The following is a 25,842-nucleotide window of genomic DNA, read 5'->3' on the forward strand; positions in this document are numbered from 1 at the left end:
GGGTCAGGCCAGGCCTCAGATGCCGGCAACGTCATGCATAATCGGGGATTTTAAATGAAGCCCTGTGGCCGCCATCACGGGCATTCTGGCCGGTGCATAATTGAAGCAGGAGTTGTTCATTACACATACATGCACAAACAAAAGGTACACTTTTCCTTCTGGAATTCTGTTTAGAGCATTCAAAAGAAGACATCATAGAATCATAGAATCATAGAGTTGGGAGGTGCCATACTGGCCATCTAGTCCAACCCCCTGCTCAACGCAGGATCAGCCCTAAGCATCCTAAAGCATCCAAGAAAAGTGTGTATCCAACCTTTGCTTGAAGACTGCCAGTGAGGGGGAGCTCACCACCTCCTTAGGCAGCCTATTCCACTGCTGAACTACTCTGACTGTGAAGAACTTTTTCCTGATATCTAGCCTATATCCCCCCTTCAAGGATCGCTGCCTTGTTGTGGCAAGGGGGCTTGCGTAGTTCAGTGAAGCTATGAGCTATACCGTGCAGGGCCACCCAAGACGGACAGGTCATAGCTGAGAGCTCTGACAAAAGGTGATCCTCTGGAGAAGGAAATGGCAAACCACTCCAGTATCTTTGCCATGAAAACTCTATGGACAGTTCCAATAGGCATAACGATATGACGCTGGAAGATGAGCCCCTCAGGTCGGAAGGTGTCCAATATGCTACTGGGGATGAGCAGACGGCTAGTACGAGTAGCGCCAGAATGAATGAAGCGGCTGGGCCAAAGCCGAAAGGACGCTCAGTTGTGGAAGTAACTGGTGGCGAAAAGACAGTCCGATGCTGTAAAGATTTTTATTCCATAGGAACCTGGAACGTCAGATCCATGAATCAAGGCAAGCTGGACGTGGTTAAACAAGAAATGACAAGACTGAACATCGACATTTTAGGAATCAGTGAACTAAAATGGACAGGAATGGGTGAATTTAATTCAGATGACCATCAGGTATACTACTGTGGACAAGAATCTCGCAGAAGAAATGGAGTAGCCTTCATAATCAATAAGAGAGTAGGAAAAGCAGTCTTGGGATACAATCCCCAAAATGACAGAATGATCTCAGTTCGAATCCAAGGCAAACCATTCAACATCACAGTGATCCAGGTCTACGCCCCAACCACTGCTGCTGAAGAGGATGAAGTTGATCAGATCTATGAAGCCCTACAACACCTTCTAGAAGCAACGCCCAAAAATGATGTGCTTATCATCATGGGGGATTGGAATGCTAAAGTAGGAAGCCAAAAGATAACCGGGATAACAGGCAAGTTTGGTCTTGGAGTACAAAATGAAGCAGGGCACAGGCTGGTAGAATTTTGTCAAGAGAATACAATGGTCATAGCAAACACTCTTTTCCAGCAACCCAAGAGAAGACTCTACACATGGACATCACCAGACGGTCAACACAGAAATCAGATTGACTATGTGCTCTGCAGCCAAAGATGGAAAAGTTCTATCCAGTCAATAAAAACAAGACCAGGAGCTGATTGTGGTTCAGATCATGAGCTTCTTGTTGCAAAATTTAGGTTTAAATTGAAGAAAGTAGGGAAAAGCACTAGGCCACTCAGGTATGAACTAAATCATATTCCCGACGAATACACAGTGGAGGTGACAAATAGATTTAAGGAATTAGATCTGATAGACAGAGTGCCTGAAGAACTATGGACGGAGGTTCGCAACATTGTACAAGAGGTAGCAACTAAAACCATCCCAAAGAAAAAGAAATGCAAGAAATCAAAATGGCTGTCTGAGGAAGCTTTACAAATAGCTAAGGAGAGAAGGGAAGTGAAAGGCAAGGGAGAAAGAGAAAGATACACCCAACTGAATGCAGAATTCCAGAGAAAAGCTAGAAGAGATAAGAATGCCTTCTTAAATGAACAGTGCAAACAAATAGAAGAAAACAATAGAATCGGGAGGACCAGAGATCTTTTCAAGAAAATTGGAGATATGAAGAGAACGTTTCATGCAAAGATGGGTATGATAAGGGACCAAAATGGTAGGGACCTCACAGAAGCAGAAGAGATTAAACAAAGGTGGCAAAATTATACAGAAGAACTATACAAGAGCGAGCTTAACATCCCTGATGACCACAATGGGGTAGTTACTGACCTGGAGCCAGACATCCTGAAATGTGAAATCAAATGGGCCTTAGGAAGTCTGAGCAACAATAAAGCTAGTGGTGGTGACAGCATTCCAGTTGAACTATTCAAAATCTTAAAGGACAATGCAGTAAAAGTGCTACACTCAATATGCCAGCAAATTTGGAAAACTCAACAATGGCCACAGGATTGGAAAAGGTCAGTTTACATTCCAATCCCAAAGAAGGGCAATGCCAAAGAATGTTCAAACTACCGCACCATTGCACTAATTTCTCATGCTAGCAAAGTTATGCTCAAAATCCTACAAGCTAGGCTCCAGCAATATGTGGACCGAGAACTTCCAGAAGTACAGGCAGGATTTCGAAGAGGCAGAGGAACTAGAGATCAAATTGCCAACATACGCTGGATCATGGAGAAAGTTAGGGAGTACCAGAAGAACGTCTACTTCTGCTTCATTGACTATGCTAAAGCCTTTGATTGTGTGGAACACAACAAATTGTGGCAAGTTCTTAAAGAGATGGGAATACCAGAGCATCTTATTTGTCTCTTGAGAAATTTATATGCAGGTCAAGAAGCAACAGTGAGAACTGAACATGGAATCACTGACTGGTTCAAAATTGAGAAAGGAGTTCGGCAAGGCTGTATACTGTCGCCTTGCCTATTTAACTTGTATGCAGAGCACATCATGAGAAATGCGGGATTAGAGGAGTCACAAATTGGGATCAAGATTGCAGGGAGAAATATCAACAACCTCAGATATGCAGATGATACCACTCTAATGGCAGAAAGTGAAGAGGAACTAAAGAGCCTGTTGATGCGGGTGAAGGAGGAGAGTGCAAAAGTTGGCTTGAAACTCAACATCAAGAAAACAAAGATCATGGCATCCGGCCCTCTCAATTCCTGGCAAATAGAAGGGGAAGAAATGGAGATAGTGACAGATTTTATTTTCCTGGGCTCCAAGATCACTGCAGATGGGGACTGCAGCAAAGAAATTAAAAGACGCTTGCTCCTGGGGAGGAAAGCTATGGCAAATCTAGACAGCATCCTAAAAAGCAGAGACATCACCCTGCCAACAAAAGTGCGTTTAATCAAGGCTATGGTCTTCCCAGTTGCAATGTATGGCTGCGAAAGTTGGACCATAAGGAAGGCCGAGCGTCAAAGAATTGAGGCTTTTGAACTCTGGTGCTGGAGAAGACTCTTGCGAGTCCCTTGGACTGCAAGGCGAACAAACCGGTCAGTCCTAGAGGAGATCAGCCCTGACTGCTCTTTAGAAGGCCAGATCCTGAAGATGAAACTCAAATACTTTGGCCACCTCATGAGAAGGAAGGACTCCCTGGAGAAGAGCCTAATGCTGGGAGCGATCGAGGGCAAAAGAAGAAGGGGACGACAGAGAATGAGGTGGCTGGATGGAGTCACTGAAGCAGTCGGTGCAAACTTAAATGGACTCCAGGGAATGGTAGAGGACAGGAAGGCCTGGAGGATCATTGTCCATGGGGTCGCGATGGGTCGGACACGACTTCGCACATAACAACAACAACAAGCCTATATCATTGTACTTGAAGTTTAAACCCATTACTGCGTGTCCTCTCCTCTGCAGCCAGCAGAAACAGCATCCTGCCCTCCTCCAAGTGACAACCTTTCAAATACTTAAAGAGGGCTATCATGTCCCCTCTCAACCTCCTTTTCTCCAGGCTGAACATTCCCAAGTCCCTCAACCTATCTTCATAGGGCTTGGTCCCTTGGCCCCAGATCATCCTCGTCGCTCTCCTCTGTACTCTTTCAATTTTATCTACGTCCTTCTTGAAATCTACTAATAAGATTATTTATTGGGCAACAATATTAGTTTAGCTCTCATATAGAAATGAAGCACAGAATGAATTGAGAAGGTCAGAGCAGGTTTAAGATTAAGCAAAAGTTCTAAAGAGAAATGAACCACTCCAATTTGTTCAGTTTATGATGAACTGCTGCGGGGAACAGCACAGAGCTTATAGGGGCGGGGAGCTACTGATGCACCAACTATTGGATCTGTGTTGAGTTCTTTCACTCCTTCTGGCAGCTGGAAAGTGAATGCCCTCAGCAGGTTGGCAAAGAAGAGGAAGATTTCAACTCTTGCCAGCTGCTCTCCCAGACAGACACGGCCCCCTGAAAAGGAAACAAAGGAAGGGAACAAGTGAAGAATCTATTAGTATTGTCTAGAATGGATCACCTCAGTGGACATTGGGCTTGGAATTGGTAATGAAGCATTTGTTGAGGGGCCAGGACTTTACTCCTCAAAAGTAGTTCTTCAGTAAATTGTGTTACTGCAACAGGAAGTCCTCCCTACCCAATCATTGACAAGCTGTTTCCTTCCTATTTTTCTGACCCCCTGTACAACACGATATTGTGGCTAAGAGTGGCACCCTCGGATCTGGAAAGCCAGGTTTCATTTTATTATTTGACTTACTAATTAAGCCTGCTGTACCCAAAATACAGTGGGCGCTAGTGGGGTGGATGGATGGGCAGAAGGAAGGAAGGAAGGAAGGAAGGAAGGAAGGAAGGAAGGAAGGAAGGAAGGAAGGAAGGAAGAGAGAAAGGGAGGGAGGGAGAAATTGAGGAAGGGAGGAAGGAAGGAAGGACAATGCTGGAAGGATGGAAGGCAGGTAGATAGGTGCCATTAAAGGGGACAGAGCAGGGGTGGGAGGAAGGGGGGAAGGGTGGTGAGCGGCAATGGGAGTGGCCTGGGAAGAGCGCGCAGGGGAGAAGGTATGGCGGGCAGCTGTCTACCTGGCTTGTTGGCGGCCAGCCACGAAATGGTGGCTGTCAGCTGAAGGTGGCCCAGGTTGGGGGCTAGGGGGTTCGGGAGGCAGGTTGAAGGCAGGTACAGGCAGGCTGCCAAGCAGAGGGCACAATCGGCCGGCTCTTCGCACCAGCCGATTGGGCCCTCTACTTGTCAGTCTAGGGGCAAGGGCCAATCATTGCCCCCCCCCATCCTGGACCGAGCCCCCCCACAGCCCTTAGCATTTTATTTATACCACTTCCGCAGAGCGGTGTAAAGATATACTGCCACTCTCAGTCCGGCTGGCTCATGGCGGTTTACATCAAAAACACCCACATTGAATCTACAATTTCTCAAAATATAATTTAAAATTTAAAACAACTTACAATAGCATTGACGGCAGTCAAAGTCTGGCCTCAACCCAATAACTGGCAGAAGAGCTCTGTCCTGCAGACCCTGTGGAACCCAAAGAGTTCCAACAGAGCTCTTGGCTCTTCCAAGAGGTCATTTTACCAGGTGAGCCCAGGACTGAACAGGTCCTGGCCCAGGTCAAGACCAGATTTACTTTCTAAGTCCCAGGAATAACCACCAAATTTATACCCACATTGCCAAGAGCCCAATGGGGGGCATAAGGAGATGAGAGGTCCCGCAGATAGGTAGGACCCAGGCCACATACAGCCTTAAAGGTCAAAAGCAAAAACTTGAACTTGATCTTGAAGATAATTCGCAACCAGTGCAGCTCAGAACTTGCTGGACATGGGACCTCCAAGATGACATAGTGAAGACCTGTGCGGCACCCGTGTAATTACATTCTGTATAGAACTACATGCTGTACCAGCTGCCATTTCCAGACCAGGGACAAGGGTAGGCCCATGTAGACCGAGTTACAGATGTCTAATCTGGAAGTGACCGTTGTGTGGATCACTGTGGCCAAGTGTTCCCGTGGACAGGTGGGGCACTAGTAGCTGTACTTGGTGCAGATGGAAAAAGGCCGTTTGGGCTAACTTCATGACCTGTGCCTCCATAGACAGGGAGTCATCAAGGATCACTCCCTAATTCCTGGCCTCTGGTGCCATTATAAGTTACATGCCATCCAGGCAGGAGAGATGGGCTTCCTGGTCCTGTCCCCTTCTACCCAGCCACAGGACCTCCATTTTGGAGGAGTTGAGTTTCAGATGACTCTCCCTTAACCATCCAGCTATTGCTTCAAAAAAAACTGGCAAATGAACCTTGGGTGAGATCTGGCTGGCAATTCATCAGGAGAAAGAGGTGGGTGTTATCTGCATATTGTGACACCCCAGCACTTAAATCTGGACCAGCTGGGCTAGGGGTGCATGTAGATGTTGAAAAGTGTGGGGGAGGGCACCGCTCCTTGAGGTACTCCACACGAGAGCACAAAGGGTTTTCGATCATTCCTCCCCTTCTGCTACCCTGAGACCTCAAAGGAGGTAAGCCATTTTAAGGCTGTTCCCCCAACACTTGTGTCATCAAGGCGGTGACACAAGTCATGATTGACCACATCAAATGAGGCCCATCGATCTAATAAAATGAGGATGGCCGACCCACCACAGTCCAGCTGGCACCAGATAACATCCATTAGAGTGACCAGCATAGTCTCCACCCAACAGCCAGGATGGACGCCAGACTGGTATGGCAATTAGGCAAAAGTTTCCTCCCAAAATCTTAGGAGCTGGTCTGCAGTGGCCCTCTACACCACCTTCTCCAGAAACGCTAGATGCAATAACGGGCAGTAGACGTCAGGGTCCCATGGATCCAGCAATGATGTCTTCAGCAGAGGACAAACCACTGCCACTCCAAGCTCCTCAGGGAATTCTCCCAATGAAATCTCCCTCAAGGGATCTCCTATTCATCAGTTGCCAGATTTGAGCAGCCAATTTGGACAGAGATCTGAGGAGAAAGTAGTCACCCTCACTGATTCAGCAAATTACCCACTTAGGCTACGAATAAACCACACTTAATTCTGTATGAGAAGATAATATTCTTAAATGCAATCCATCTGAGAATCCTGTGAACTTCTATCTATCAAGCACATTTTGCATTTACCTGCCCCAAATGGAAGAAATGCTTCTCTTTCTACAAAGTTTCCATCCTTGTCCAAAAAATGATTTGGGTTGAATTCCTCTGGAGTTTCCCATTGTTTAGGATCAAGAAGAACAGAACGTAGATCTGGAACAATAATGGCCCCCTGGAAGAACAAAACTGTTGCTTTGGGATGCATAAAAACAAGGAGATTGATCTTTTCTAGTCATCACCCCTGTACTAGTGGTTGCTATGTCCCACGGTTGCCAGGGTAACCTGATGCCTGGCAGGAGATGGTGGAGAGAACCATTGATAGCAGCCCTTAGATGGCTTTCAAAGCTTTCTTTCTAATGATCCACAAGAAAATCCTGTACCTTTGGAATAAAGAAGCCACACAGATTCACATCTTTTGAACTTTGTCTGGGGATCCCGACTAATAAGATATACTGGAAACGCTGGATCTCATGTATCACAGCATTAGTGTAGGGCAGTTTCTTCCCATCCTGGTAGTGGAATATTTGAGAGGAGCCTAAAACATCCTCCATCTCCTTGTGGACTTTCTCTGCAGAAAAGAGTAAAAAAATACCTTTATTATGAGGGCTGCATTTTCTTGCACCTCATTCCTGACCCATTCAAAGTATTCGAGATCACATATTCAACATGTGGGAATGTACTTTTAGCTTGGGTCATGAAGAAACACACTTTAGCTATGAAAAGAAACAAACAATTTAAAGGAAATGGAATGCTTTAATCCAAAATGGTCCCTATGGCAATTATCCATTACATAAGTAGAACAGGTGAAACGGATCATTAGAATCTGTTGTAGGATACGCCAATAAAAGTGTTTTGAGTCCTGAGCCTGTTGCATGGATAGTTCCCAGCCTGTGGAAAGAATTCTTCCAGGGAAAACTGAAAATATGGTAATGAGACAGACCAGGGACAAGGGTAGGCCCAGATACTTGACCCACAAGTAACTATCCAAAAGAGAACGAAGGGAAGTAGAATTGTTGGCCTTTCTGCACTCAGAAAATGAAGTGAAAGGTTTACCTTTTGCAGATGTTTTTTTTCGATGTTTTACACAACATCGTCAGCATTTAGTCTTCCAGCAGCAAACTGACAGCAATATCCTCCATTTTAAAGCGCTAGCTGGGGAATCTACAAAACTGGATTGCCCCAGCCTTGTACTGTGTGTGGAAGGAGAGCAACCAGCAACCACCAGTGAAATAGCTGTGTGTAACCAAAGTGGTCAGAAGTAGCATGATCTCCATCTCCGCTCTCATGCCTGCATCCCTTTCCCTTCTCCCTGGAATGGGGCTTTTTTTGTTTTTGTTTTTTTGGGTTGCAAGCTCTCTGGAACAATGAATACACATTGCTTAAGCCAGGCAGAGGAAAAAAAAAATCCACCCACCAGTTGCCACACAAAGCATGCCTCTCAACCCCCCCCCCCCAAAAAAAAAACAGGGAAAAAATACTTTTGTAGATCTTCAAGCCTCATAATACCGAAACGGACAAGCATTAAACTATGCATTATGCATCTATGATTAGATGCGTAGACATAGCAACAGAGAATTTCTACTTTTGTTTTAAAAGTAGGAGAAAGCTAATTGGCTGGCTGCCATGATTGACAGGCGGGTGGAGACTCGCTGGTCTTGTGAGTCCCTTGCAACAGCCATTTTAATCAGCCATGTAGAGCAGTGGTCCCCGACCTTTTTATCACCGGGGACTGGTCAACGCTTAACAATTTTACTGAGGCCTGGGGGGGGGTGGAGTAGTCTTCTGCTGAGGGACGTCGCCACTGCCTGAGCCCCTGCTCCACTTGTTTTCCTGCCGGTGCCCCTGTTTCCCACTGCCTACTGGGGGGAACTTCCAGCAGCAGCTTCGCAGTGCCATGCCAAGGGGCCGCCACAGCCATGGCAGCCGCCAGAGAGCACCAAAGGTGAGCTGGCGGCAGAGTGGCAGGGCAGCCCCGAAGGCAGCAGCTGGGGAGGAGGAGCCACGGCCCGGTACCGACTGATCTACGAACCGGTACCGGTCTCCGGCCTGGGGGTTGAGGACAACTGCTGTAGAGTACCTAGAAGCATGAGAAAGCAGGAGAAGAAAACAAGAGAGCAAGGCAGTAAGAAATAGCAGGGGGCAAGATTTTTAATAGTGTTAAGCAATTGTGCTGGCTTAACGCTTATTTTATAAGTACAGAATGGCCCTGTGTTTCAACAAAAATTACAAAAAATCAGGATGCCACCAAAAAAGGAAACACTGTTTTTAGAAATATGTTTATTCAAGGCATAAGCTTTTGAATGCAAGCACTCTTCCTCAAACTAAGAACTCCCCCCCAAATGGACTGACTGCGAGAGGGAGAGTGCTTGCACTCAAAAGCTCACACCTTGAATAAATCTTTGTTGGTCTTAAAGGTGCTACTGGACTCTGATTTTATTATTCTCAAATTGTTATTGAACATATTTATTGATGATCTTGATTCATTCTTTTAAAACTGCACTAATAAACTAATTCATTTTACCGATTTTCCAATGAAATATACTTAGAATTCCTGGGAATCATTTTAGTGACATCAATTTCTCATTCTGCTTTCCCTGAACTTTGAACAGTTAATTAGCAATCTGGTATGGAAACTTAAAAGAATTACAACCTGGGGGACATAACGGTGGCCTTTCTTTGAGTGAGTACCGAAGTCCTTTTTACCTTGGATGTCTGGGTGATTTGCCATGAAGAGCAATGCCCACCGCAACGTCAAGGCGGTTGTTTCTGTTCCTGCGATGAAGAGGTCAACAATACATTGAGCCAGATTATCTTCATTATAAGTTGAGTTGCGGTCATTTTTGCTCTGTTGTTGATGGAAAGAAAGTGAGATCACATGGAGAGAAGACTCTACAAAATGTACAGAGGAAGCATCGGAAGAAATAAAATCTGATTGAATTAAATATCTATTAATGGATGACCATAGAATCATAGAACCATAGAGTTGGGAGGGACCTCATGGGTCATCTAGTCCAACCCCTTGCACTACGCAGGACACTCACATCCCTATCGATCATCTACTATAACCTGCCACCCCTTTGCCTTCACAGAATCAGCCTCTCCATCAGGTGGCTATCTAGCCTCTGTTTAAAAATTTCCAAAGATGGAGAACCCACCACCTCCCAAGGAAGCCTGTTCCACTGAGAAACTGCTCAAACTGTCAGGAACTTCTTCCAGATGTTTAGATGGAATTTCTTTTGAATTAATTTCATCCCTTTGTTCTGGTCTGTCCCTCTGGGGCAAGAGAGAACAATTCTGTTCCATCCACCATATGGCACCCTTTTAAATACTTCAAGTTGGGTATCAGATCCACTCTCAGTCGTCTCCTCTCTAGGCTAAACAGACCAAGCTCCCCCAAGCTCCCGGGTGCGGCCCGATGCCCTGCAGGTCCCCAGCCTCGGAAAGGTTGGGGACCACTGAATTAAAGGGATAGATTTTCATATTTTATACTGGAATTTTTTATACCATAGTCATGACATGGAGCCAGTTAATGGCAAACCACCTCTGAACATCTTTTGTCGTGAACACCCTAAGGAGTTGCCTTAAGTCAGCTGTGATTTTATGGCAAAAATAAGAAACAGTATATTGAACCTAAGAAACACAGAACCTAAGAAACTGCACTGTTCTGTATTTAGTACATTTCATGTTTGATCTGACGTATTTCTCCCTTTTGTTTTGGGATGCTTAGTAGTCTGAAGGCAATACTTGGAAGAAGCTGCCCTTGCAGATGAATCAGTTCCCGCTCCACCAATGCTACACCTGCGTAATACAAATGTGTTGCAACTTCTGAGCTGGAAAAGAAATCTCCATTCTGTTTTGTGACCCAGAATTTCATGCAATGAAGGAGCTCTACAGGTTTCAAATAATGCTGTTTGCAGGTGCTGCCATCATTTTCCTTTTTATTGAGGGTAGCTGATTTCATGTAGAAGGTGAATACTTACTTTCTTCATCTGAAATAGATAGAAATCAATGAAATCTTGTGGCTCATGGACAGCACACTTCTTATGATTTTCTATCTCCTTCCTTGCAAATGAAAGAAAATCCTCCAAATATGCCAAGGCCTTCTTGTGAGGCCCTGGGAGGCGTTCCATGATCCATGGGAAAAGTTCATACAACTATAAGGAGATGAAAGAAAATCATGTCAATAGTATCAGCTGGCTCAGTGTCAGTATCAAATAAGTGCTGAGGTTCTCAAATCAAGTTAATACCCAGGAGAATGTTTACAATCGGAGAAAAATGTGCGCCTCAGTATATCTTATAGTTAACAGAAGAATTTCTGTGTTCCTACTGGAGTTTAACATTAAACACAAAGGGACATTATTGTCTTCAGACTAGACTCCCAGGTTACAACTAGTTTCTTCATGAAACTTCTTCAGCTTTGTAATAATGATTTCAGGTGAGCAAAAAATTCAAACAGAGCACAAGGACTCTTGACAACAGAATACAGGCCATTATTTCAGCATCATGGGTTGAATAAGAATTAATTGGCCAATGGATGTACACTTCATGCAAGTGAGGCATTGAAATTTGACTCATGAAGACTTAGATTTGAATACATTTTTTTTAAAATTGCTGCTAGACTCTTGCTGTGTTTTGAAAGATCAAGATGTCTCCCTTACCAGGTAACTATTCCCCAAACTCTATGGCACATTATTTCTCCAACCTTATAATACCTTCGAATCGCAGAGCATTTATGATAGCCAGACTAAACGTATTTCCTTCTGCAATGGTTGAAGGCAGATACAGGAGAATTCCCCGGAATGAAAGAATTTGCAGGAATTGCCATACAGAACCAGAACCAGACTCAATTTTCTTGAACTGCTTCTTATTGACAATGGTTCAGAGACCACTGATATGTGTCGATAATGACTGGGGAAGGCACTGGCAAACCACCTCGTATTGAGTCTGCCATGAAAACGCTAGAGGGCGTCACCCCAAGGGCCAGACATGACTCGGTGCTTGCACAGGGGAGACCTTTACCTTTACCAGAGACCACTGAACAGGTAGCCACGTTTTTATCTATAGTAATGACCCACAGGGCAAAGAAGGTCACTGGTCTTATATTTTTGTATTTGCTGCCCCTTTGCCTGCTGTTATTTTTCTTAGAGCTTTATAGATCTGTATTTACAGAACTGTTTTGTAAACAGTCTTATTATGAATGCTATTTTGTATTTGTATTTGTTTGTTTTGAAAGAGTCATCTAATTATGGACAGTTAGTATCTGCAAAGTTCTGTCAGTTTTTGGCTTTTCTGGGATTCCTTAATGGAAGTACAACATTCGAAAACAGAAGCTGTTTAATATATATGTGCTTGTTGATTGATCCAGGAAACAAACTTTAGCTCATATTTATTTCCTCTCTTCATTCTTATTCTTCTTTATTGGGGTGACTCTTTGAACCAGGTTCTGGGTAATTTAGGATGAAATTATGTTGGAATCTAGGCAATATTGAGCCTCTTGTGGCGCAGAGTGGTAAGGCAGCAGTCTGAAAGCTCTGCCCATGAGGCTGGGAGTTCGATCCCAGCAGCCGGCTGAAGGTTGACTCAGCCTTCCATCCTTCCGAGGAAGGTAAAATGAGTACCCAGCTTCCTGGGGGGTAAACGGTAATGACTGGGGAAGGCACTGGCCAACCACCCCGTATTGAGTCGGCCATGAAAACGCTAGAGGGCGTCACCCCAAGGGTCAGGCATGACTCGGTGCTTGCACAGGGGATACCTTTACCTTTACCTTTACCTAGAAGATATTTTGTTGGCATGAAGTGATAAGGAGACTAAATCTTGTTGGGATAGAGGTACATCTTATTGCTTTGTAATTATCTTGTCTGTCTTTATGATTTTTCTGGTATTCTTTAATTGTGCTACAATAAAAATTTTCATTTCATTTCAGATAATGTTTCTTGATGGTTCTTTATGGCTCATGTGGGTAAAATAAATCTAGATTTACACAAGATATATCACTTAGTCAATATGGAAATCAATATAACAAAAGAATGATCAACCAGCAATGCCCTGAAGACACGGGATCCACATTGATGTTCACTTTTCTGTTCTTCATCATCAAATTGAAAGTCTTCTCATATTGATTGAACCTTTTAAAACCATAAAGTTTCAGACAACCAAATTATTTTCAGTCCCTAGTCACCTTAAAGGGTTGATCTTAAGATGTTAGAAAAGGAAATGTAAGAGATGGGGGCACAAGTGGTATTCTCTTCAATCTTGCCTGTCAAGGGAAGAGGAATGCATCGGGAGAGGAAGATAATGGAGGTGAATCACTGGCTGCGTAGTTGGTGCCGGCAGGAGAGATTTGGTTTCTGGGACCATGGGATAGGCTTTCTTGAGGAAGGCCTACTAGCACCTGATGGACTGCACTTATCGAAGCTGGGGAAGAATGTGTTTGGCAGGAACCTGGGGAGATTCATCAGGAGAGCTTTAAACTAAAGCCACTAGGGGAAGGAGACGATCAACATAGGGAGTGTATGGAAGGAAAACTATCAGAGGCAGCCCAACCGGCAAGGCCAGCTCATAGGGAACCAAAAGTAAAAGGATTCAGATGTCTTTACACTAACGCCCGAAGCATGGGCAATAAAAAGGAAGAGCTGGAACTTCTCATGCTGATGGAAAGGTATGATCTAGTAGGCATCACGGAAACTTGGTGGAATGATTCTCATGACTGGAATGTAATGGTGGATGGATATGAACTGTTCAGAAAAAACAGAATAGATCGAAGAGGTGGAGGAGTGGCACTGTATGTGAGGAAAGGGCTTACCTGTCAGGAAATTCTAGTGAAGGAGAGCATATCTACAGTGGAAAGCATCTGGGTGAAAATAAGTGAGGGGAAAACAAACAGTGTGGTGGTTGGTGTCTGCTACCGACCGCCTGACCAACAAGAGGATGTGGATGCTGCACTTTGTGAGCAGCTTGAGAAAATATCCAAGCGGCAGGACCTTGTCATCATGGGTGACTTCAATTTCCCAGATGTGTTCTGGGAAACAAACTCTGCGAAGCGTCCTCAGTCATGCAAGTTTCTGACCTGCCTGGCTGACAATTTCATTTATCAAATGATAGATGAACCCACAAGAGGTTCAGCCATACTGGACTTAATACTGACCAACAGGCAAGAGTTGGTGGATGAGGTGAAGGAGGTGGGGACTCTAGGGGGAAGTGACCATGTCCTCATAGAATTCCTTTTGAGATGGGGAGCCAAGGAAGCTTGTAGCCAGACGCGGATGTTGGATTTTCGTAGGGCAAACTTTAATAAACTCAGAGACATGATGAGTGTCATACCATGGACGAGAATGCTGGAAGGGAAGGGAGCATGTGAAGGGTGGACGCTACTCAAACAAGAGCTATTGCATGCTCAATCAATGACTATCCCAGAAAGACGAAAACACTGCAGGAGCTCCAAGAAGCCTATTTGGATGAACAGAGAACTTCAAGAGGAACTAAGAAAGAAAAGGAAAATGTTCAGGAAATGGAGGGAAGGACAGAGCTCTAAAGAAGAGTACCTACAGGTTACTAGGCACTGTAGATCAATCATCAGAAAGGCCAAAGCTGAGAGTGAGCTAAGATTGGCCAGGGAAGCCCATTGTAACAAGAAAAGATTTTTCAGTTATGTGAGGAGCAAACGTAAAGTAAAGGAGGCAACAGGCCCACTGTTGGGTGCAGATGGACAAACTCTAATGGAGGATGCAGAGAAAGCAGAAAGACTCAGTGCCTATTTTACATCTGTTTTTCCCCACAGGTCAAAGGGTTTAGGCACATCTAGAGATCACAATAGACAAGAGATAGAGTCTGAGTGGCAGGTTGACATGGACAGAGAGGTTGTTGAGAGGCACTTAGCTGCAATGGATGAGTTCAAATCCCCTGGGCCAGATGAAATGCACCCAAGAGTGCTCAAAGAACTTTCCAGAGAACTTGCACAGCCCTTGTCCATCATCTTCGGAACCACTTTAAGGACTGGAGATGTCCCGGAGGACTGGAAAAGAGCAAACGTTATTCTGATCTTCAAAAAAGGGAGGAAGGATGACCCGGGAAACTACAGACCAGTGAGTCTGACCTCTGTTGTGGGGAAGATAATGGAGCAGATATTAAAGGGAGCAATCTGCAAACATCTGGAGGACAATTTGGTGATCCAAGGAAGTCAGCATGGATTTGTCTCCAACAGGTCCTGCCAGACCAACCTAGTTTCCTTTTTCGACCAAGTATCAGGTTTGCTGGATCGGGGAAATTCGGTTGATGTCATTTACTTGGATTTTAGTAAAGCTTTTGACAAGGTTCCCCATGATGTTCTGATGGATAAGTTGAAGGACTGCTATCTGGATTTTCAGATAGTTAGGTGGATAGGGAATTGGTTAGAGAACTGCACTCAAAGATTTGTTGTCAATGGTGTTTCATCAGACTGGAGAGAGGTGAGTAGCGGGGTACCTCAGGGCTCGGTGCTCGGCCCGGTACTTTTTAACATATTTATTAATGATCTATATGAGGGGGTGGAGGGACTACTCACCAAGTTTGCAGATGACACCAAACTGGGAGGACTGGCAAATACTCCGGAAGATAGAGACAGAGTTCAACGAGATCTGAACACATTGGAAAAATGGGCAAATGAGAACAAGATGCAATTTAATAAAGATAAGTGTAAAGTTCTGCATCTGGGTCAGAAAAATGAAAAGCATGCCTACTGGATGGGGGATACGCTTCTAGGTAACACTGTGTGTGAACGAGACCTTGGTGTACTTGTGGATTGTAAACTAAACATGAGCAGGCAGTGTGATGCAGCGGTAAAAAAGGCAAATGCCATTTTGGGCTGTATCAACAGAGGCATCACATCAAAATCGCAAGATGTCATAGTCCCATTGTATACGGCACTGGTCAGACCACACCTGGAGTACTGTGTGCAGTTCTGGAGGCCTCACTTCAAGAAGGACGTCGATAAAATTGAAAGGGTACAGAGGAGAGCGACGAAAATGATCTGGGGCCAAGGGACCAAGTTGAGGGACTTGGGAATGTTCAGCCTGGAGAAAAGGAGGTTGAGAGGGGACATGATAGCCCTCTTTAAGTATGTGAAAGGTTGTCACTTGGAGGAGGGCAGGATGCTGTTTCTGCTGGCTGCAGAGGAGAGGACACGCAGTAATGGGTTTAAACTTCAAATACAACGATATAGGCTAGATATCAGGAAAAAGTTTTTCACAGTCAGAGTAGTTCAGCAGTGCAATAGGCTGCCTAGGAGGTGGTGAGCTCCCCCTCACTGGCAGTCTTTAAGCATAGGTTGGATACACACTTTTCTTGGATGCTTTAGGATGCTTAGGGGTGATCCTGCGTTGAGTAGGGGGTTGGACTAGATGGCCTGTATGGTCCCTTCCAACTCTATGATTCTATGATTCTATGAGATGCCTGTCTGGCCTAATAGGAAAGAAAATCTCTTACCAAATAACTTACGGAACCTATACATTTTGAGAGATATTCAATTGCTTCCATCAACTTGATGAATTCTCTATCTTGAACAGGAAACCGGTGTCCAAATGCGACCGCACAGATCACATTGCAGATGGAATTAGAGATGGCCATGGTAGCGTCAAATGGCTGACCTGCAAATATAATTGGTTGCAGAATATTTTCCCTCTTTTATGAACACTCAACATGGATATCATAGTGGAGTTAGGACAACAAATGTATGATGTTTGCACTCTTAAGAATGGTTTCTTTTAGAAAACAGAAATATACATCGACATTTCCCAAAACATGCAATGTAGACAAATATCACCCAACAGCAGTGGGTTTTAATAAAGGTCAATATGAAATGTCATATAGTATCCCACTTCTTCCTTAAGACCTTCAGAAACCATAACTTTTGCAATATGAATTGATATTTGCACTTTTGATCATTGCTTCCTTCACAAAAAGGACCTTCTCCATCGTGCTATCCCTGCTCCATCATGTCCTTCAAGGCTTTCCCAACACCTTGGAAAGGCTTTTCATTCTCTCTTAGTTAACTCACCAACACCATATGATTCAAACTTTATTACAGTCGTTCAAACCAAGCCATATGAAGTTGATACATAAAAGACCAAAAGAATAGGGTCATTTAATGTAATACAATTTAAAACAGATCATAAAATAGAAGTTAAAATTATGCTACTTTAGAGCATCATATTTTTATGGTGGCGGCACAAAATTTAGCCAGCTGAGTTGTCACCTGGGGGGACTCATCACTTAGCAGCCTCTTTGCTCGATTTACATCATGATGTTCTGGCAACTGTTTAAGGAATGGTTTAATCAAGTTGCTACGAATGCCTACATAAGCAGGGCAATTGAACGATATATGCTCTTTTCGCCACTCCCACAAAAACATTCAGTGTAAGGGAAATGTTCTCATAGCAACCCTCTACAAGAGTTGAAAGCAAGACAGAGCATCCTGAAGGGAAAATGCCCTTCTTTGTTTACTTATTACCAGCTGAGACAGATAAGTAGCAGGGAGCAGAACATATCTTGTTTTAACTTGGGCCAAAAAAGTTGGAGGTTTACACAGGTCCAGTTGACATTGTCTCGTATCCGCTGCTTAACTAATGATGCAGCTTGATCATGAGCTAATTTGGATAATAAGTGTATGGAGAAGCCCAGACTTTGGATTCCTCTGTGAACAGCCTTAGTCCAAGATGATTGGAAGTTGTCATTCAGGGTTAAAGAAACTATACCCTGTGGGTTATATATTAATTTCAGACACATTCCTATTGCTGGCAGGCAGATTTTGTCTTGGACCATTAACATTCCTGTTTCCAGATGTACCATGGAGTTGGTTACAAAGCATGGAAGTTGGAGCAGTGCCCAAAGGAATTTAGACTGGATCCTTTCAAGCTTGATAGTATCTGATATCGGCGCACCCAAAAATGCACCATGAGTGAGTTGGGCTAGAGATTTAGCATAGTTTCAGGGCTGCTGGTATAAAGAATCTGCCCTTTGTTCAATAGAATTTAAATATGTTATTTGCTGATCTTTGCCCTAGTTCTGATGTATATGAATAATGGATGTGCTTTGCTCCAGAGGCATGAATATATACACCTAAATATTTAAATTTGGTTACTTGTTCAATTTTGTGCCCATTTAGCATCCATGTTCTAGATTTTGGACATTTGCCAAATGCCATGGCCTTGGTCTTCTAGTAGTTGGTCTTCTAGTAGTTAATTTCAAGGTGTTTTTTTGTTTTGTTTTTTTGCAATGTTGGGCAAGTTTTTTGAGCATTCGCCTGATCCCTATGGGGGTTCTTGAAAAAAAACTACATCATCGGCATAAAGCAGTATAGGGATCAGGGACGGGAAGTTGGGAGTTCATACCAGCACAGCAGGGAATTCCTTACAAAGACCAACACCATATGACCTTTGTAATGAATTCTCTGCTGTGCTGGTCAGAACTCCCAACTTCCCTTCCCTGATCTGAATCCTTGTCTCTTTCTCTCCTGCTGCCGAGAGCCTGTTCAACATGGGGACAGTTTGCTGCTTTGTGCACCCCTGGAGGAATAGAAGCTTGACAACTGTTGGCTTTTCTCTGGTCCTTCTTTTAAAGTACCATGTACAAGATGGTGGTGGTCTACATGGTACAGAGAACCACTACCAGCACCAAGAAAATATTCACAGGCATACTTTTAGCATAGCTCAAGACTAAGTAGGAGTTTCAAAAGTATTTACTTTGAAGAAAGGTAAAGTTATCCCCTGTGCAAGCACCAAGTCATGTCTGACCCTTGGGGTGACGCCCTCTAGCGTTTTCATGGCAGACTCAATACGGGGTGGTTTGCCAGTGCCTTCCCCAGTCATTACCATTTACCCCCCAGCAGCAAGCTGGGTACTCATTTTACCGACCTCGGAAGGATGGAAGTCTGAGTCAACCTTGACCCAGATGCTGGGATTGAACTCCCAGACTCATGGGCAGAGATTTCAGACTGCATGTCTGCTGCCTTACCACTCTGCACCACAAGAGGTTCTCTACTGACTTTGAATACAGTAGCAATAAACCTGGAGTCTTGACATCAATTCTACTACTCACTGAAAACAGAAATGCTTAAATTTTATAGGGTCACAGTAGCATTAGAGATTCAGCAGTACTGTCTGCTGCTGCTACCTATGTTTCCTAAGAGGAACAGTAGGAGCCTGAAGCCGGGTTGGATGCTACTACAGGTCATCATCTAGCTGTCCTCCCTTCCCCACCATCCAGAAAGCTCCTCAAAGCCAAAATTCTCCCAACAGTTTTGAAGATAATTTTTCAGCAACCCTGACATTTCAGGAGTGTCATGTAGGGTGTTTCTGAGAGGAAATAAAACAGTTTCTGAAGAGGAGAGCCCACAATAGAGAAAGAAGCACTAAACTAATATTCGACTAGCATACATTAATCATTCAAATTTTGGGGGGGAAAGCACCCAGAGAGGGACAAAACCGCTGCATGCAGCCCTGCTAATTAACTAACCTCCCACATAACTTGGGAACTCTTGCAACATTTACGCTTATAAGCCAGATCTCACTGCCTAATCAGCAATGCTTGAGAGCCAGCTTGGTGTGGTGGTTAAGCGTGCTTGCCGTTGTCAGTCTAAAATAGTGGTTAGAGTGTCTGATGCAGAATACAACAGGTTTCAAGTCAAATGAAGGGGTTCCTTTGAGCCATTCCCAGTCTCCCATGGGTGGGCATGTATACAGTTAAGCTTCCCAACCATGTTCTCCATGATTATGCCAGCGCTGGGTTTTTTGTTTGTTTTTTTAGCCAGGGTTTTCTGAATGCTAAAAACTTTGAGAATGTGTGGATTAGAGTGTGATTTCTGTTGATCCTTTTCTGCCTACGTTATGAGCATATATCAATGAAATGCAATAGAGTTGTTTGGAAGCCAGATAAATATAATTGATGGTGTTTCTACCTCCCCACATGGGAAAATATATCTTGGCCTGTTATTGTTGCTATTGAATGGAGAGAACGAGAAGTGAGCTGTTTTTTAATACCCTGCCTTTCCTACCCGAAGGAATCCCAATCTGGCTTTTTAAGTATTGGAAAGGTTATCACTTGGAGTAGGGCTGGGAATGATATCTGTAGGCAGCAGAGGACAGGATCCTCAGGGATGGCTTTATACTATGTGTGCAACAGTACCAACCAGATATCAGGGAAACACTTTCACAGTCAGATTAGTTTGTAGTTGAACAGTGGCCTAAGGACTGGCCAGCTCCCCCTCACTGGTAGTCTTTAAGCAGCTGATGGACACAAACTTATCATGGATGCTGTAGGCTGACTATGCATTGAGTGGGAGGTTGGATTAGATGGCCTGCAGGGCGCCTTCCAACCTTATGATTCTATAAAAAACCTTTTTGTCCCTCTCCCCGAAACAGACACCCTGTGAGGGACGGGAGGCTGAGAGAGCCCTTAGATTACTGAAGAAGAAGAGTTGGTTCTTATATGCCACTTTTCTCTCCCCGAAGGAGTCTCAAAGCAGCTTACAATCGCCTTCCCTTCCTCTCCCCACAACAGACACCCTGTGGGGTGGGTGAGGCTGAGCCCTGATCAGAGCCCTGATATTCCTGCTCCGTCAGAACAGCTTTCTCAGTGCTGTGGTGAGCCCAAGTCAGCCATCTGGTAGCATGTGGGGGAGTGCGGAATCTAACCCGCTCCATAGATTACAGGTTCACAATCCTAACCACTATACAAAACTGACTCCCGTTGGCCAGCCCCATTTCTTGACATCACATACCTTTTGCACGTGCAAAAGTCTCAACAAGCTGCTGGGCCTCCTCTTCTATTTGGAGCTCCATGCCTTTCTTCCCCAGTCCCAGCTTCCGCATGGTGGTTACCCCAAACTTCCTCTGTTGCTTCCAGGTGTGGCCATTTGAAAATACAATACCTAAAGCCATGAAGAATCAATGAGAAATTACTGCTGTCAAGATTAGGTTGACAGCCTGGAAAGCAAGATGTGGAATGCTTTTATAGGGTCATGTGCTGGAAGACTACCCCGTGTTTAGATATCATACAACTGCAATGGAGTATCAGTCCCTGTCTGGTTCATGTTATATCTCTGATACTGGCCACCAGCACCTGCAGTAGCAGCTATAACAACATGAGTTAAAACATCCTTACCACAGTTCATCTATATATTTTTGAAAGTGCCATGTGGGCGGTGCTGTCCGGGTCTTGGGGCTGCTGGCCGTGCCTGTCCGGCCTTCCGAAACCACAGGCAGCGGGCCAATCTGGGTGCGCCGGCCTCTGGAGCGCCCGCCTCCAGGAGCCAACCGTGCCACCTAGAGACCATGAGGGACCACCAGTCAGGTGATCACTCGTCCAGGTAAGCTGCGCTCCCCTCGGGCAGACAGGGGCCAGGGAGGCCTTCCCTGCAGCCCTCAGGGCACACCCACCGCTTCGAGGTGGGTGTTCTTGCCAGGCCAAGGGGAAGCCGTGTGCTTGCTGGGGGGGATGGGGAGCCCTTCCCCGTGGCCTCCTGAGCACACCTGCCACCTCGCAGAGGTGTCAGGTGTGCTCAGCGGGCCACAGGGAGGCTGCAGGGACAGGGGTACCCGGGTTCGTGGCGGAGGGGTCCTCACCCTCGCCCCCTGAGGATCTCTCCCGCGCCTCCATGGCGCCTCACCCAACCCCTTTCCCCACTTTCCATCACAGTCCCCGCTAGCGCCCATTGTATTCTCTATGCAATGGGCTTTTTCTCTAGTATATAGAAGAAGAAGAGTTGGTTTTTATATGCCGCTTTTCCTTACCCGAAGGAGGCTTCCCATTCCTCTCCCCACAACAGACACCCTGTGAGGTGGGTGAGGCTGAGAGAGCCCTGATATCACTGCCCGGTCAGAACAGTTTTATCAGTGCCGTGGCGAGCCCAGGGTCACCCAGCTGGCTGCATGTGGGGGAGTGCAGAATCAAACCCGGCATGCCAGATTAGAAGTCCGCACTCCTAACCACTACACCAAACTGGCTCTCCATAAAACAAAAAAGAAGACAATAATCATTCATAATATTAAAATGCACATTAAAACCATCTCATCCCAAAGCCATTCTCTCATTTATCCTCTGATGGGAGAGACATAGGTTTGCAGTCCACAATCCTTTGCTGACATTTGACTGATGTTTAAAGCAGTGAGGCTAAATTGTATTTATTTTCTACTAGAGTCAAAGCCTGTTGTACCCAGGAATACATTGGGTGCTTTGATGCACACCTGCACTGTGGCCTTCCAGGGGACTGGCTACATGGCAAAAGCTCCTGCCCACCCTTGGACACCCGAGGCACGACCTCCAAACCTCAAGGAACAGGGGTCACCAACGTCCAGCTGTGGCCTGGAAATCTCCTGGAATTGGACTATAGAGATCAGCTCCCCAGGGGAAAATGGCTGTGTTGGAGGGGGGACACTGCAATGACAACTCATCTCCTGGCTCCTGATGAGAGGGCTTGCTTGGGAGGGGGGAAGACTGTGGCACAGAGGTTGCAGGGTGGGAGAGGTTGGGACCTGGGGATTTGCTGGAATTGTGGGTCCAGACAACAGAGATCAGTCCCCCTGGAGAAAAGCCCTAGCTTTGGATCCCATGGAGGTGCAAGGATGCCACCCTCCAGGTGGGAAACAAAGAGAAATGCTAGGTGGCAGGAATTGCTATTAACAATAGATATCAAATAATTCATAAACTTGTCACAATGAAAATATTTCTGGGCCTCCCTCAGTCCCCCTCCAGATAGCACACAGACACTGTATCAGGGGGTTGCTCATTCCCCCACCCCCCATGTCTTCCAAGTTGAAAAAGGACAGGAGTCCAGAGCAGCTTGCTGGCAGCAGGGTAGCTCTTCTTCCTTACAGCAAGCGTCTGAAACTGGCAGGAAGCTGGAGCTTTCGGACAACTTTGAACCTGATCCGGAATTCAACCAAAGCCAATGCAGCTACTTTATGTAAAGGTATCCCCTGTGCAAGCACTGGGTTAAGTCTGACCTTGGAGTGACGCCTTCTAGCATTTTCATGGCAGATTCAATACGGGGTGGTTTGCCAGTGCCTTCCCCAGTCATTACCGTTTACCTCCCAGCAAGCTGGGTCCTCATTTTACTGACCTTGGAAGGATGGAAGGCTGAGTCAACCTTGAGCCGGCTGCTGGGATTGAACTCCCAGCCTCATGGGTAGAGCTTGCATATCGGCTGCCATACCATCCTGCACCACAAGAGTCTCTGCAGCTACTTTAGGATAGCCTTAACATGGGTCCCCAGACGGATAACTCTAAAATTGATTGCAGCATTCAGATGCTTCCTTTTCTCTCTCTTGTGCCTTGGACCTTGTACGTGCAGCATACAAGGATAACCTTTCACTTAAACCATTTTCTAAAACTTTTCCCAAGGACTTACCATGTCCATTTACTGCAGCTTTCACGAATGGGGTCACTGGCCGCTCATCAAAATCTTCTGAATGGTTGATCAGCCCTTCTATCACTGCTTCATATCCAGAAATTATAACGGCAGGTATCGGCCCCAGCCATGCCATTAAAATGTTTCCGTACTGTTCGCTCATCTGCCATTTGCATGAAAAATAGCAAGAGAAAAAAATTAAATTAATTCATTTGGTTTGCTTGACTTTTGCATGCTCAGTTCACTCTTCTTCACCACCTGGCCAAGTGACACTCCCTTCTCTGCCCATTCCCCTTCTCTCAGATTCATGAATCATAGACTCATAGAGTTGGAAGGGGCCATACAGGCCATCTAGTCCAACCCCCTGCTCTACGCAGGATCAGCCCAAAGCATCCTAAAGCATCCAAGAAAAGTGTGTATCCAACCTTTGCTTGAAGACTGCCAGTGATGCTTTCCCCCATCTTGTCTCTGCTCCCTTCCCTGGGGGGGGGGGGCATTCTCAACATCTCATCATAGTTTTCTCTTACTTGAAACCCTTCCCAGGTGTCCAAGTCAAATCCTAGACCCAGTATATCCTATCTGGAAATTCCTAGGGAATTCTGGGGTTACACAAGAGCTCCCCAGGTCTTATGCAGCCTTTTCCTGAAGTTATCCCCCCCCCCGCTGCCACAGCGGGAACGGCTGCCGGAGTGGCTGAATTGCATATCCCTACCCCCTGGTGTTAGGCAGCAGTCAGTTCCTGTCATCTTGACTCCCCTTTCCATCCCTCCAGAGTCTGGATGGGGCTTGGAGGCGTTTGGAGGTAACACTGTGATGTTGTTCTGTTCTTCTGTGATTTTGCTATCCATTTTAAAGGGGTTTTATTGGACATTTTGTAACCCGCCACGAGCCAATCTCGGGAGTGGCGATTAATAAATTGAATAATACGAATACGAATACGAATGCGAATAATATCAGAACTTTAAGGCTTTGAGAAGTTTCTCCTGATGCACCTATGCTACGTTTGGAAGCAGGTCTTCAGAGCCCTTGGTCCTTTGGCACCCTATCCCTGCCATCAGGTACACGGTTCCCTGATCACATCATTTGGACTTTATGGAGACCACCAATAAAGACAACATATTGCTTAGGTGGAACTGATGATATTTTAGGATTCATGCACTTGATTCGCTAAGCTACCTTCCTTCCTTGCAAGTGCCCTTCCTTTGACTTGCATGCTCGTGTGGTGACCATGAAACAAGTATGTAGACACTATTTGTAGACATCTTCGGAAAGAGAGGCCAGGGCATCTCTCCTTGCTGAAAGCTCTAAAAGTTTCTGTAAGTCATCTCTGAACAGATGCAGATCTGGTATGTGAGACTACATAGATGACTACCAATGTATGTCAAGAGACTACGTGAGCCTAGTAAGGAAAAAATTGAAAATAGAAGAAGAAGAAGAAGAAGAAGAAGAAGAAGAAGAGTTGGTTCTTATATGCCGCTTTCCTCTTCCAGAAGGCGTCTCAAAGTGGCTTACAGTCGCCTTCCCTTTCCTCTCTCTACAACAGACACAACAGGTGGGCAAGGCTGAGAGAGCCCTGATATTCCTGCTCGGTCAGAACAGCTTTATCAGTGCCATGGCAAGCCCAAGGTCACTCAGCTGGTTGGATGCGGTGGAGCGCAGAATCGAACCTGGCTTGCCAGATTAGAAGTCCATACTCCTAACCACTACACCAAGCTGGCTTTGATTAACTACTCAGATTAATTTTATGGAATTACATACCTTGAGGACAGTATCTTTATATAACTTGATCCCTAATCGCCAAGTACCTCCAATGATGGGTAGTCGAAGGGGTCCAGGAGGGTAGGACTTGTGTGACCAGAGTTGTCTCAGGAAGTGAATCATCAGGAGACACACCAGCAGGGCAACCAACACTCCCAACATTATCCTTGCTTCTTTGTCTCTGTCTTGATATCTTTCCAATGCATGGACTGGATGTCCTTCCTGTAGTGGGTGCTCTTTTGTTACAGACTGTCACCACTCCTTACATCTTTCCAGTGACAACCTTTTATATACTCTGTAGTTAAAGGTAAATATGAAGAAAGTCTCCTGGAACCAAGACAAACTAATTTCGGGATTTAGTCATCCTTGCAAGTAGGAGTTATCACTATGTTTAATTGTGATATGATTGCTCAAGAAAGTGTAATAACTATGTTCTGTATCATCTAATGGGTTCATCTATCTAGCTTAGGCCTGATAGCCACCCAGTATACTGAATATGGATTAAAATGCAGATACGGTATGACATCTAGCATTAGAGGACAAGGTTACAGCTGACAAGAACATTACAATCTCTTCCAAAGACTTAGGAATATTTGCAGAGGTAGAAAACATTCAAAGATAGGTGGGCCAACCATGCTGCAAATAGCACAACAACGAATGCTTTGTTAAATGCTACCAGCATGAACTACCATGTGGAACAGTACAGTGTGGCTGTATCCTTCACTGGCAGGGAGGGGGAAAGTTTCTTGGCAAAACTCACCTAGTGCTGAGAAATCTGAGATAAGAAAAGGTACAAAGAGCATGGTTGTT

General features: G+C 45.1%; 1 protein-coding gene across 1 annotated transcript; it reads right to left on the minus strand.

Moving 5' to 3' along the window:
* Positions 1-4,058: 4,058 nt before the first annotated feature.
* LOC143842563 (cytochrome P450 2J2-like) lies at positions 4,059-25,194 on the minus strand. The gene is made up of 9 exons (XM_077347812.1): positions 25,033-25,194; positions 23,275-23,437; positions 20,647-20,796; positions 16,356-16,516; positions 10,877-11,050; positions 9,600-9,741; positions 7,277-7,464; positions 6,927-7,068; positions 4,059-4,249 (listed from the first exon to the last, which is right to left on the minus strand). Exons 1-9 carry the CDS (start codon positions 25,192-25,194, stop codon positions 4,059-4,061), a joined length of 1,473 nt encoding a protein of 490 aa, XP_077203927.1.
* Positions 25,195-25,842: the final 648 nt, after the last annotated feature.

This window comes from Paroedura picta, chromosome 8 (genome assembly GCF_049243985.1).
Source record: "Paroedura picta isolate Pp20150507F chromosome 8, Ppicta_v3.0, whole genome shotgun sequence".
NCBI lineage: Eukaryota > Metazoa > Chordata > Lepidosauria > Squamata > Gekkonidae > Paroedura > Paroedura picta.